Consider the following 14,946-nt stretch of genomic DNA (forward strand, 5'->3'; position numbering starts at 1 on the left):
ATGACATTTACACCACTGCTGCCGCAAGCAACCTTGAGGTCTGCGCATGTGTGTGTGTGACGGAGGACGCGTGGCCACCGCACCGTCCATGCTAAATAAAACCCAGGAAAGTAAGAAATGAGCCACGCGATTGAGAGCAAACCAACTGCTCGTGTGTCTGTGTGTGTATGTGTACTTGCATTAATATCCTGGATCACTTTCGCTATCTTGGCAATAAAGGCAACAACAAAGGACTTCTTAAGCATTTTCAACTGGCAGAGGCATGGCGTTGCGGAATGGGCCCCATGCTGCGAGAGGCAGGCTTTGTTTGCATCACATTCATAAGTAGACATGTGATCTGCTCTGCCAAACGGCACCAAAGAGATTCAGACCAATAAACGCCTTTTGAATTATGAAATAAGGCGGCATGACTTGGAAACCCCTTCTGCATGTTAATCATTTTGGTAAAGATAATTTGTGGGCAGATTTTCTTCGGGGCGAACACTCTGCATTATTCATAATGAGTGTTAAAAAATGGCAATGCAGTATTTCCTTGCTTTTGGCTGTGTCTCATGTTTAACATCTTCTCCCCGACAGTATTAATGTAATCAGGGGGAGATGTTATATTGTAGAAATGACTTGGGGAGGGATGCGCATTAATGCAGCCAGGGAGGCTTTATAGCCTTGTTGCTCCGCTTATAAACGACGGCGGCGAACAGAAAACAAGACCGTCTGACGCATTGGGCTGAGTGCTCGCTCTGAGATGAACGGGGTTCATCAAAGTCGCACACTCTGAGAGACAAAAATGGCTTCCGAGACGGGGCTTCTTCAGTGAAGTAACTCACTCTTCCTCCCCCCTTCCCCCTCCCTCCTCGAGAGTTTGGGGTACTAACGGACCCAGACGACACGCCATCGATTCAGCACACCGCGATCTGCCAAGCAATCTAACAGAATCAAGATCTTACAATCACACTAGTGATACCGGCTTGACTTTGTGGGGAAATAAAAACAAAACAACAAAAACGAACAGAGAAGGAAGAAAACAAATAAGATGAGACACGCGCTCCGAGCGTGACATAAAATCTATTTTTCAAGCTACAAGTCTGTGCCGCGCTACTGCCTCACACCCCCCCCTCCCCCGGCCCCCTGTGTTTGCAAACAGTGAAAGAAACACAGGGGTGTGACACACACATTCGCCGTCACGGAGTGCACAGCAGGGGGGAGGTCATAGGCCCCAATGACCTTGTTATGAACGGGTTATGTGTCAGAGCGAGGAGGAGGAGGGGCGCGTTCAAAACCGACGAGGCAGCCGACTGCATGAGAGGCATGTTTTCTGTTGCAACGTACAGCAGTTTTCTTCTGCGTACACACCACATCTTACCGCGTCCCTTTCCGTGATGTTTAAGGCTAAAATCATTATCGATGGGCATATTGCTTCCCTCAAGCCATATGTGGAATATCTGCATATGTAGGTAATCTTTCATTCCAATCACAAGGGTAATTTTTTTTTTGGGGGGGCTTGTGGGGGGGGGGGGCTTGTGGGGGGGGGGGGCTTGTGAATTCCATCACTTCTCCGTGAGAGATTCCTATTTAACAGGAAGGCTCCTATCCGTCGTCTATGAGGGTCACCTTTCTGAACAAGACTGGACAAGTTTTTGGGCTCTCTCGTTTAAACCAACATAGATCCCCAATTCAGTTTTGACAAACAAGCGATAATAATATCAATAACAACAATATAAAAGCACTTCTTCACTATTCCTCCACTGTTGCCGAAACAGTTGTCGTACAGTTATTGTCCAGTTGCTGTTGCTGCTTCTGTCGTCTGTTCTTTCCTTCGGACCAGCTCTTCTCTTCCTCGTCCTCTGGGTTAGCACTCTCCGTCGGAGACGAGGAATATCATGGCCTCCTGTTTGCCGATGTCGGCCATGACGGTGGCCAGCTGGTTGATGTTGCCGCTGTGGAAATGTTGTGCCTCCCATAGGTCCAGAATCACAGAGGTCGGACTCACGTTGGAGGCAAAGAAACTCATGTGTCTGTGAGGGAGAGAGAAAGAGAGCGCAAGAGAAAGAGAGGGAGAGAGCAAGAGAGAGATAAGAACATAAGACAACAAAAGGCAGGCTTATATTGAATCATGCTATGTACACACACAGCCAATTTCAGCTTCACTTGTGGCTTCTTGAAACACAGCCTGTTACCAAAGCGTTTCATCTATCATTTTGTTGTCGTTCTTTGGGATTTTTGCAGCGATGCGCACTAGCCACCAGGGCTCTACTCTATTGTGGGTTTTGCCTCATCCCTTGATATTGCGTCAGTGTTAAGAAACACATTGTGGAGGCATACGACGTCGTAAAATAACCTGAACACTGCAGAAGTCATCAATGCTACAAGGACAGTGAAGAGGCAAATACGTCATGGTTAAGACTGGACAAAATGTTCCAAAACCCACTTCTTCTTTTATTTTTCATTTGGAAACCTTTCGGCGAGGCCCAGCTGGCTCGCCATAACTCTCCCTCCACATTTGATGTTGAAATTGCCCCTAAATCCCTCCTAGTGCATCCCAGGCAGACGTAAGTCCGCTCTTCGGAAGCGACCTTTACCATTCTTGGGAAGCCAACCTTTGCAACTGAATCCAATCAATGACAACAAAGTAGAGGTGCCGGCAGCTGTATATTTGATGTTGAGGGGGGGAATGGATCCCGGCGGTGCCTGAAGAGACGTGTTCGATCTAATGGCCTTTTTCTGTTCTCCGACTGTCTGGCTGCTTATCCGTCGTGTAGGGACGCCCTGGACCACCAGTGTATTAAAGGCCCGTTGAAGCCTTAGCCCCCAAAGTGTGTTTGTGAAGCACACCTGTCCTCCCCGGTGAACGTATGTATATATAGTGTCTCTCTCTGTGTGTGTGTCTGTGTGTCTGTGTGTGTGTGTGTGTGTGTGTGTGTGTAGGTGTGTGTAGGTGTGTGTGTAGGTGTCTGTGATAGTGTGATTGTGTTTGTGTAGGTCTTTGTACAAGTGTGAGTACGTGTGTTTGTAAAGGTGTTTGTAAAGGTGTTTGTGTGTGTGTGTGTGTGTGCGCAGATGTGGTGGGCAGATATATAAAAAAAAAGTACTGAAAGGCACAGTCCTTTGATTTTACCTTGAGAAAGGTCACAGAGATTAGAGTGTGAGACCTTCATCTCTCCCTATCTTGTTTTGCTAGTGCAGAGAAAGCCATGGGCATAAATAATACAGCTCTTAAAATATGGAGTTGATGAATATGTTTGTCTTTCAAAGAGACAATCTCCGATAATATATAATGCGCTTTAGCCGTTTTTGTGCCCATTGATGCGTCGTGTCCCTGCGTAGATGTGAATGAGAAAATGCTTCGGCATGCAATATCCGTCAAAAAGTTCCTTTTATGTGACTTAATAGTCACATAAAAATGAATGTTCTTCCGCCGCGATGAGTTGCTACCGTCCCAATTTGAATGGGCGACATTTGGAGTCCGTGTGTGTGTGTGTGTGTACAGTGCTCAGCATGGGAAATGGAGACGCATATAGAAGGCTCACACCGTGGAGCCCTTTGGAATAGAAGCACAGGGTTGATTTGGATGACGGGGCCACCGGACAGTGTAGAAACAGAGGAGTCGTTACTTTTTTCAAGATATCGGTGAAAATTGATTGCGTGGGGCAAAACGTAGCTTATTGCCACCGCACCGCCATCCAACCGATCTATAATTAACCTGGGGAGATAAGCATGATTGGACAAACTGAGTGAGCCTGTTTGATTCAATTACAAGCAGGCTAAATTGAAGGGTAATTGATCAGTGTCTAGCTCCTTCCTCTTCAAAGCAGGTCAATGACCGTACTCAGAGTCCAGACTCCTCTAAACCTTTATCGGTCGGTTTACGAGCAAATGGGCTTGCAAAAAAAAGAGAACACAAAGTAGGGCAGAGGGTATAAAGGGCTAGGTGTGACGACCTCGTGCTCATTCTTTTTTGGGTAACCTCGTTCAAAAATAAATAATAAATAAACGGTGATCCATATAAAAAACGGGTTAAATTAGCTTTTGCTTTTCTGTTCGAACAAGCAACACCACGAGAAACTGAAATACAATGATGCATAAATAATTCTCATTGAACTTCCCCGAGGTAGCCTCGCAAATGAGTGCTCGGCCATCAGCGAAGGTTGCGCAAGTTCAGAACAAACGTGCCCACGTTTCACATGTAGCAGAACGAATCGGTCAGATGACCAACTTGTTATCCCTCCGTTTCTTACCGAGGTAAGGGGGGGGCAGGGGTTATGCTTCCTTAACGTAAGCCAATCGTACTTTTTAATCACGGTTGGTGTTGATCTTTTGGCTGAATCACCGATTTTATTATCATGGTGTTATGAGGACTTTCAAAGTGTCTAATATTGTGATATCTATACATATGCTATTCCCATGAAAGGGTTCGTGAGAGACTTAGAGATTCAGTCTGAACAGACTGAATCTCCCATATGGCACCATGTACTGACCGCGGTAAGGTTTTTATCATTTTAGCCTTTAATGATGTGATCTTTAATAGTCGTTGCCAAAGAACATTACTGAAAGCCCATATCGATATTACTGGTTAAGAATAAATATTTATTGAGAACATATGCAGTTAAATGATCTCAATACTGTTCAGGGTGCGAACGATTAAGTTAAGTGCTTATTATCCAACCCCGTTCTTGGAAGTGTATTTAAAGGACTTCAACATCAACCTATTAACAGTGTTCAATAAAACAAGGCTTTAATCCCTTTTTTGAAGGGCCATGATTTTTTTTTTAGAGCGATCTGATCGGTTGAAAAAAATGAATTCATTTCAAGCTATCTGATTGGTAGAAAAAAAATATTTAGACCAATGAGATCCCTCAAAATAAATGGATTATTTTTTTCCTAGTTGGTACAGTTCATGTTGGCCTAGTTGTTAATGCCATGGTAACCTAGTTAGTACAGGTCGTAGTAACCTAGTTGGTAAAGGTCATCGTAACCTAGTTGATCAGGTCATGGTAACCTAGATGGTACAGGTCATGGTAACCTAGTTGGTCAGGTCATGGTTACCTAGTTGGTACAGGTCATCGTAACCTAGTTGGTCAGGTCATAGTAACCTAGTTGGTCAGGTCATGGGAACCTGGTTGGTCAGGTCATGGTTACCTAGTTGGTACAGGTGATGGTAACCTAGTTGGTACACGCCATGGTAACATAGTTGGTACAGGTCATAGTCATCTAGTTAGTCATGTCATGGTAACCTAGTTGGTACAGGCCATGGTAACATAGTTGGTACAGGTCATAGTCATCTAGTTAGTCATGTCATGGTAACCTAGTTGGTACAGGTCATAGTAACCTAGTTAGTCAGGTCGTGGTGACCTAGTTTGTGGAAATGGTAACCTAGTTGGGTACAGGTCATGGTAACCAAGTTGGTACAGGTCATGGTAACCAAGTTGGTCAGGTCATGGTAACCTAGTTAGTCAGGTCATGGCGACCAGTTGGTGGAAATGGTGACCTAGTTGGTACAGGTCATAGATACCTAGTTGCTAAAGGTCATAATAGTCTATTTGGTAAAGGTCATGGTAACCTAGTTGCTAAAGGTCATAGTAACCTAGCCCCTACCCTGGGAGAGGAGACCCACCTGTCCAGCTTGAGTCTCTGCGCCAGCATCCTCCAGTCGGCCCCGTTGGGACAGGGCGTGTCCAGGCTGCTGCAGATCTTCTGCCGGATGAGGTACGGTATCTGGAAGGCACTGGGCCCGGCCAGGGCCGTGCTGCTGCTGTCCATCAGCAGGAACTCAGAGTCCATCGCCCGCGTGTCCTGGTGTGTGTGGGGGGGTTGGGGTTTACAGGGTGGAAAGAAGAGAACTCGATCGGATCCATAGCCGTGGAAACAGTCCGAGAAAGTCCACGATCGGGCGGGCATCTTTGCTAATTGATCGGCTACAGGTGACTTGCAAGCTATTGTATCCCCTTCCCCTCCCCCCCCCCCCCACCCCCCACCCCCCACACACACACACACACACACACACACACACACACACAGACAGTCCATCAGTCCACAAAGACATAACCATGGTTACACCATGGTGCCACACCACCGCCACACTATGTGTGAATCTGTGCGGGTAGTAGATTGTGTGTGGGCGTAATTGAGTTGACGCCACTGAGCCCAGCCCTTTGGCTGGGTCGGGGCCAAAGCGGGCGGGGTTACCTTGGCGATGTTGAAGTCCAGGCCAAAGCTCTGGCCCTCCCCCTCCACCTGCCAAACGCACAGCTGGCAGCTGAGCTGGCAGGTGGCCAGGCTGAGGCGCTCCAGAGTGAAGGTGCAGTGCAGGTACCGCTGGGAACCGTTCCAGATGTGGTAGAACGGGATCTCCTGTCGAAAAGCAAAGGGGTAAATTAAATATATAAATAAATTAAAAGGGAAAAAAAAACAGCTGTGAACGTGCGCGCGCACACGCGGCGGCAGTCACAGCGAGGCTGCCTGTTCGCATTACGGTATAACAAGACCGCCCGCTTCAATCGCTCCGCTGCCGTCATTAATTATACCGACGGTGTCTGCCGTCGTTTGGCTTAGGCGGCTAAATATATCCCCCGTGTTAAAGTAAAAGTGACGGCGGGGGTCTTTTATGTTAAAGGGGAGCGGGTGGAAAAAAAAAACAACGAACCACTGTTCTCTTCGCCATCAATAATTTCTTTTGAGCTGTGCGACTTGTCTAAAGTCATTAGTGAGCCGATCGCGTTTTGCACAGCGGAAGGTAATGCATCATTACTATCTCAGGGAGACACAGGGGGAAAAGTTATTCATATTTCCTTTTGTTCGCAAGTTGTTTGAATCAGCTTGTTTGTATAAATGCAAATGAGTGGGTTCCTTGGCGGGGCTTCAGCAGGCGCTTACTGTGTGTTGCTTGGGTTGAATCAGCAGCTCTCCAGCTTGAATAAGCCAGGCTCAAATATTCCCTGACACGAACAAGGCCTATATATATGTGATTTATTTATATATTTATTGATTTAACATCAGCACAAGTAGTATTACTATGTGGAACTGGATACCCTCTCGAAAAAATATGCAGCAAGGGTTTGATAATATTTATTCAAGGCCTTCTCTCTCTCTCTCTCTGTAGCTCCCTCGCCCTCTCCTGCTGTGTCTCTCTCTCTCGCTGTGTCTCTCTCTCTGTCGCTCTCTCTCTTGTTGTGTCTCTCTCTCTCGCTGTGTCTCTCTCTCTGTCGCTCTCTCTCTTGTTGTGTCTCTCTCTCTCTCGCTGTGTCTCTCTCTCTCTCTCTCTTGCTGTGTCTCTCTCTCTGTCGCTCTCTCTCTCTCTTGCTGTGTCTCTCTCTCTCTCGCTGTGTAGCTCCCCCGCCCTCTCTCTCTCTCTCTCTCTCTCTCTCTCTCTCTCTCTCTCTCTCTCTCTCTCTCTCTCTCTCTCTCTCTCTCTCTCTCTCTCTCTCTCTCTCTCTCTCTCTCTCTCTCTCTCTCTCTCTCTCTCTCTCTCTCTCTCTCTCTCCCCAGGGTGAACAGGTAACTCTGGCTAAACCAGAGCTCAGCCTCCCCTGACTCACACCACCCTATCCACCACCATTTCAGCAGCCAGACTAAATAAATAAATATAGGTCGGATCAGTCCTACAGTTCCATACGGTGACCAAGTGGGGGCACTGTTACCCAGCCACAAGGACAACGGAGAAAGGAGCAGGGTTTATAGAAGAAGAAGGAGAAGAAGATGGGAAAAAAGTATTCATGGGGCCCCTGGGAGTGTAAAGGGTCTTTTCTGACCGCACTGCTGAGAGGGGAGTAACACGTCCAAATGAACAGGAATGAGCCTTTGTTCCGGTTGCATTGTTACTGCTGCATTTGTGCAGGTGTGTGTGTGTGTGTGTGTGTGTGTGTGTGTGTGTGTGTGTGTGTGTGTGTGTGTGTGTGTGTGTGTGTGTGTGTGTGTGTGTGTGTGTAAGTGTGTGTGGGTTCTTTTGGGACCTGGTGCTCAATGCACACATTGCATCAAAAAAAAGCTGTTCTATATCCCCCCCCCCCCTCCCTCCCTCCACGCACCCCATCCTTACTACCGCCACAGTGGTTGGAGGGAGGGGGTGGGGGAGTTTCAGGGTTGTAGAAGTTATGGATATTAACGTGGTGTTCTATATTTCATCCCAGCTCCGTTATAGGTCCTCCTTTAGAAACGGGCAGCCGGTATAATCAATCACGCTGCAGCTCTGGGCTCACTGCACACACTAATGCACACAGGGTATAGGAGTGTATGGTTTTTCCATGAGGGCGCGCATGCATAGACGAACGTGCCAACACAAACCAACACAACACTACAGAAAGGCCTTGGTGCGTGGCTAAAAGGTTTACTCGCATTCCAAGTCAAACCAGGTTATTGGTTCATTGGTACAGTCGAAACTAAGCGATGGGTTTAAAGTCCCTGGAAGCAAAAATCTGTATGTTTATTTATGTTTGTTTGGTTGTTGTTGGCATTCAGGGTACCCAGAACAGTTTAGTGCAAAGCAATATTAACAGTCAATCTGTAGGCAAAGGAGTGACCTCACACTAATTGACCAATGGCAGTCATGATAAGCCTGATCACAAACATCATCCTGTTTGTCCCGGTCGCGCCCCCCACCAACCCCATTTGAACGATCATACGATCGAGGGTTATTGGTGACACAAGGGTGTCACTAATAACCCTAATTATAGGTCTACCACTTTCATGTACCAGGGCACATATTACTACTTTAGACAAGTCTGCTACCCGTGCTCTAGTTCATGAAAGGAGCGTTCCCATAATTAGTGTAATGAGTGACCCCTGTGAAAAAACTGTGTTGAAATAAAATTAACAAAATACTCAACTCAATCTCCCTTCTGGTTGTTCCGACATTTTCAGATTAGCTTTGACAATGCCATGAATGGGCGGCCTGCTTTGCCAATGTGCTTGTAAAAATGATATGTAATGATTCGTATTCAATATTTTTAAATACTGTCAGGGACAACATATAATTCTGAGTAGAACGACTGTGACACTATGCCCACGCCATATTACTTCCTGATGAGCAAATAGTTTATAAACAGAATTTCATCATACTGAATACATGTTTTCTTTGTCGACTTTGATGGTGGACTCACAGCGTCCTGAACCTTGAATTTATGAAAACCTTTCCCAGTTTGGATTTGGGTGACTTTAAAGTATTTTAATTATGAATTTAATTTAATAAAAACTATTTTAGTGTTGAGGATAATGATAAAAATAACAATCATAAAAATAGTAATCACAACAACAAACGATCAAATCATCAAAAAACAATCTTGAAAAACAAACCAAAATGGATGAGCTGGATAAATAGTCAAAGGGAGGCGATGAACCAAAGTGAACCAAAGTGACCCTTGAGGAGCCAGCCAATCTGTTCCATCTCTGTGTGTGTCTGCGGCGTCTCTGCATTTGAAGTGACCCCTGTGACCCACTCAGGGACCCCGGGGGGCGGTGTGCGCACCTGGTAGCCGGCCAGCAGCTTGCTCCTCCAGTGAGCCTGCGGCATGTCGTGGATGGACAGGCGCAGGTTGTGGTAGCTGTCTTTGAACAGGAGGAGGTGTGGCTCATCTATCAGACGTCCCCCGAGCTGACGCTCCATCTGCATCACCTCCTGATGGGGGGGGGAAGAGAGAGAGAGAGAAAGAGAGAGAAAGAGAAAGAGAAAGAGAGAAAGAGAGAGAGAGAGAGAGAGAGAGAGAGAGAGAGAATAGTAGGGACGGATGGAGAGAGCGAATGGGAGAGAGAAATAAAGAGATCCATCAGTTCTGTCCGTTCTGCATTCTACCATCCAAGGTGATTGGGATGCATCGATTACAACCATTGGTACATGTGTGGCTAATGCATGCTCAGTGCACACATTCAAACTGACGAGCCGCCACATGTCTGGACACAGGCACATTCACATTAAGGAAGAGAGGGCCGGGGGGGGGGGGGGGGGGGGGGCTTCGAACAAACACCTGGTGTTACTGCAAATGACCACTGCACACTGGACTACATTATCACATCGGTTATCAAATGTCACATCAAGGTCACCGCCCATGACTACACTGGCTCGGTGTGTGTGTGCCTATGTATGTGTGTGCGCGTGTGTGTGTGCCTGTGCGTGTGCCAGCGTGCGCCAAGGTTACCGGAATTGCATTAGCATGCAAATCTAGAAGGCAGGCCTGCCTACTAGCTACCTGGGCTGTGATGGAGTAAGTGAATAAGCCATTAGTCAAGCGCTCGTTGTTCTCGCATGGCGAATCTCCTTAATTTCATCTTTGTTTTCGTGCCAGGAGAGATTTGTAAATGCATGCTTAATGTTTTAATCTCTGTGGGACCTGCTCACTGGACCATTTGTTGCCGTCCCACTGACCATCTGGGAGGGGATGATTACATCCGGTGCCCCCCGCCACTGATCTATCAATTTATCTTCAGCTACTGGTTTCATGGCAAGCCCAGGTCCCGTCGGGATTCAAAACCACCCCAGGACCACGGCATCAACCCTCTCTGATCGCAGGAGCCAGTTACAAGAGAGGGGAAATCTAAAAGCCTGAAAGTCGAAGCTAGAACTAAGGGATGACCTTTAAAGAATTACATAAAGCATGATCACCTTCTCATAAAAGAAGGAAAACATGCTTTCAGAGAGAGAGAGAGAGAGAGAGAGAGAGAGAGAGAGAGAGAGAGAGAGAGAGAGAGAGAGAGAGAGAGAGAGAGAGAGAGAGAGAGAGAGAGAGAGAGAGAGAGAGAGAGAGAGAGAGAGAGAGAGAGAGAGAGAGAGAGAGAGAGAGAGAGAACAAGAAACCGAGAGAGAGAGAGCGAGAGAGAGCAAGGGAGAGAGGAGGAAAGTCGGCAAGTGGCGAGGGGAAAGAGTAAGAGAGAGAACTGTATATGCTATGGCACTTTGGACACATTTTCCGAAGAGAGGCTGTGCGATGTGTGAAAAGATAATGGCCATATGTTGAAGTGCATTCAATGCCCACAACAGGGCTGTCACCGGTATGACTCGAGCAAGAGATGTCTAATTAAAATGGAGAACGGCAGGGATTTCTATCTTTGCACTCCACTGATTCAATTTTCTGCACCCTTTCCCAGAAACGGAACGTAGCCAATTCCAATTGGACTGGAAAGGAAGCTGTTAATTATCCATTTGGAATCTTTACCTGTCTTGCTGCCGTTTTCCCTGGAATGGGCCGTTTTCATGTTTTCCCCGCCTGGATTGGACTGTGAATCCAATTCACTGCTTCACTAATTACCGTGTTTGCCTGGCTCTAATCTCCTGCTCAAATGGAGGATTGTTTGCCATGAGGTGTGCATGCTGTCACCATTAGCATATTCCATCTCCCGCATAAACGCCACGGAATGTGTAAGTTGGAACAAAGGAGGGTTTTGCAGGTGAAATGTATTCTGCTCGAAACGCAGTGCTCACGTGCTCGCTCTCGGTCTTAAGCGCACGGAAACGCAGGATTCTGGGAAACCTAAGCTGCTAACCAAGGCCCGTTCAGAGTGGAAAGGTCGAACAACGGCTCCCAAATGAAAGTGCCCCCCTTTCTAACAGAGTTAATACCGGCGGGCCGAGCGTGCTCCCAGCACTCGCCGCATGTTTCTCACATGAAAGGCACTTCCTGTCTGCTTTTCACTGCAGAGGCTTTTCGGTTTAACCACTTCTTAAGTGCGATCATTCGTTAGCGCCGATTAGCATTGCAAATGGCGACCGGCGGTGCTTTGCTCGGGACTTTGACCCAGTGGTGGATCCGCGGGCTCGGTAACACGGGGGAAGACAGTCGAGTGCCAATTATCCTATTAGCAGCCTCTGGCTAGTGGGCATGAATACTAAGTCGGCTTTCTAGCACTGGTCACTCTTCGAGAGCCGGTGCGACAGATTTACACTCCAAACAAGGCCCTGCAACATACTTCATCTCTCTCGGATACAAACACTGAATTATTTAGTTTGAGATGCGGGCCGGGCAGGTGGGATAATACACTTTTTTTCCCCCTGCCATTGGCACATCTGCGTTTTGGTGCGAGAGTGTGTATGGGAATGGTTATGTGTGTGATTATATGTGTGTTAAGAGTGAGACATGTGCTTCCGTCTCTATATCCGACGTGTGTGTGTGCGTGTGTCAGACGCGTGTGTGTACGCACATGATCGTTTGCGTGTGTGGCAAAACTGTGTGTCATTGTGAGCATGTGCATGGGAAAGGAGGTGCGTGTGGGATTGTGTCTGTGTGACGTGTGTATGTGAGACATGTGGGTTTAGTGTGTGTGTGTGTGTGTGTGTGTGTGTGTGTGTGTGTGTGTGTGTGTGTGTGTGTGTGTGTGTGTGTGTGTGTGTGTGTGTGTGTGTGTGTGTGTGTGTGTGTGTGTGTGTGTGTGTGTGTGTGCGTGTGATGTTCGTGTGAGCCATGTGTGTGTGTGTGTGTGTGTGTGTGTGTGTGTGTGTGTGTCGGGGCTCCGACGCAGCATATGTCTGGGACTGAAAGAGTAATGGCCCTTTTTACGCCCCATTATCCCGTCAGCCGATGACAGTGTGTGAGGGAGCTAATGGATGAGATGCCCATTTTGACCGTATTATTTACACTTTCTGCGGGGGAAAACAACGGCCTGCTTTGAATCAGCGCTATCAAATCACGAATTAATCACCAACTAAGAGTGGCCTCCGCGCGCTGGGCGATAAAGAGAGGGGGAGAGGGAGTGAAGGGCCACTCGTGGCTCGCTGCACGGTGACCCTGTGATAACACGGAGGACATTAAGATGCATGGCATGGGCCACAAGTCCACGAGCTCGGCCCTGTCGGAGAAAAAAACCCTTTTGTTCTGACGGAATTAAAGATGGTGCCTGTGGTGGGTGTGTGTCTGTGTGTGTCTGTGTGTGTGTGTGTGTGTCTGCGTGTGTGTGCGTGGAGACTGTGGATTTAGAGGCAGGCATGGCCAAGACCACCCCCTGACATTCAATGCGGCTGGCAAACAGGAAAGGGGGAGAGGGGGGGGGGGGAGGCGGTGCAAGATGGATGAAACAGCGAGGGGAAGCTGAGAAAGAGAAGCGGGGGACGACAAAGGCGACTTTAACATTTGTGTCTGCGGGTCACTAGAGTGGCCGGCTTAAGCAAAAGCGATAACAGGATTACTGCAATCATGGCCACAGTTTTCCACATTCTCCCAACCCCTCCTCAAACCCGCCAACACCCCCCCCCCCCCCCTTCTTGTGCTCTTTCTTTCCAAGCTCCTCCTCCTCCTCCTCCTCCTCATTCCTTCATCCCCTCTGCGCGGGGCTCAGTCGAGGCTGGGCTCTGCGCTGTGCCCATGAGCCTGACTGGAGAGTCCCTCCCCCTCCCGGTCCACCGGGGACCACAACAAGAGAGACACTCTGGGGGGAGAGCTAATCTCTACGGGCTGGCGCTGACAGAAAGAGGTTAGCTGGTGCACCAAACGCCCTCTTACAGCCCAACAGCCGGCCAGAGGGATGCTTCCAAGGAAAAAAAAGAGAAAAACATAAAGTCCAAACACGTCAAGTATTAACGGAGGCCCGGGGAAAACGTCGGAAGCCCCCGGATCAAAACGTCCTAAACTCGGGCAAAATGTCGCGTCGTGACATTTTGCCGTTAAAACGCAAGGTCACGTATTATACATGTTTATGGTTTTTGGCTCGCGGCGCGCGAGTAATCTCAGCTGACTTCCCAAAGCCACGAGTGTCTGAACTGGATGTGACAGGCAGCCCAGCTGCGGTTTAATCAGTTAATTAGTCAGGGCTACGAGGCAGACGCGGCGTCCGGGGAGAGGGGGCAGAGCGGCGCCGAGATTCTTCGAAGCTTTAATATCGTCATAACCTCCCCGTCACCCACCTCCCCCGACGACCGTGGATCAAAAAACGATAGAGGGGCGCCCAAAACAAAAACAAGTCTCCATTCATAATGACTATCCATTCTGGGAGCTGCTCTTTTGAAGCTCATGCCTCTGTGTGTACGCGGGGGTGGGGTAGGTACTATATGTCTCTATGGGCTCCATAAATCTAGGCATTTGTCAGCGAGACACGACAGGCTTTTCCTCCTCTGACGGAGAGTCTATCAGTCTCGGGGTCCAGTGGCTGTGCCCGCTACAGTCAAGTCTGATTAATAACCACGAATAGAAGGAGCTCGAGCGACGAGTTATGAATGGCCGCTGTGGTGGTAGAAGACGGGGGAGAAGAGGCACCGCAGTGCCCGATAAATAACAGAAGACGGAAAAATGACGAAAATATTGCGTGGATACCATTTTCAGCCGGGCATATTGATGAAGCTGACTTTTTTGTTTTACTTGATGTCGGCAATTACTATGCCGCACTCGGGACCGGTTATTGATGGGGTAAATCAGGCCAATTATATGAACAATAACACACTTTATGCAGATTAGTGAAGACCGGTGAAGCCCCAATTTAAGACGCAACATGAACAATAGCGGGAGAATGGGAAAGAATTTGACAACTCAAAAGAAATTAGGGGCCGCTATTTCCACTGAGTGAGGACCTTCCACCGAATGCACATCCCATAATAGGAACACATTATCTCGATTTAGGAGAATAAAAAGGAGAAAAGATGCAGCCATTATCCCTATTACATGAATATTGAAGTCATGAAGCATGAGTTTATAGGGCTTAATTACAGGGCTGACACTACAAAGGGAAGAGAGAGGAATGTTTCCACAACAACGACAAACAGCCACGAGGGGTGTCAAGGAGCTACGCCATCAATTAACCGCTAATGTCGTTTTAATATCCTCCAAATAAAGAATTGAAGTGTATACACTCTTAATTGGCTTAACGGGAGCGGATGGTTCCAGAACGCGCCCGTACGGCCTGCTGTTTTTATTGTGCCGTTTCGTTTTTTCGTCTCCGGACAGGACGGGCGTAAAAGGGACATGAAAGCAGGGGGAAAGTGAGAGTGCACGTGACGGACATCTTGGCATGTGGACCACAGGTTTGGACTGCAATCAATGAGCA

At 47.8% G+C, this 14,946-nt stretch overlaps 1 protein-coding gene across 3 annotated transcripts in view; it reads right to left on the minus strand.

The window, feature by feature from the left end:
* Positions 1 to 1,516: 1,516 nt before the first annotated feature.
* The window catches only part of unc5a (unc-5 netrin receptor A), a 123,117-nt gene continuing 109,687 nt past the window's right edge, over positions 1,517 to 14,946 (minus strand). For all 3 annotated transcript variants that reach the window (XM_056600858.1, XM_056600861.1, XM_056600859.1), the window contains 4 exons: positions 9,455 to 9,604; positions 6,181 to 6,345; positions 5,609 to 5,787; positions 1,517 to 2,012 (listed from right to left, as the gene is read on the minus strand). In XM_056600858.1, the coding sequence (XP_056456833.1) occupies positions 1,847 to 2,012; positions 5,609 to 5,787; positions 6,181 to 6,345; positions 9,455 to 9,604 (660 nt within the window). In that variant the 3' untranslated portion in view covers positions 1,517 to 1,846. The remainder of the gene's footprint in view (positions 2,013 to 5,608; positions 5,788 to 6,180; positions 6,346 to 9,454; positions 9,605 to 14,946) is intronic.

This window comes from Gadus chalcogrammus, chromosome 10 (genome assembly GCF_026213295.1).
Source record: "Gadus chalcogrammus isolate NIFS_2021 chromosome 10, NIFS_Gcha_1.0, whole genome shotgun sequence".
Classification (NCBI taxonomy): Eukaryota; Metazoa; Chordata; class Actinopteri; order Gadiformes; family Gadidae; genus Gadus; species Gadus chalcogrammus.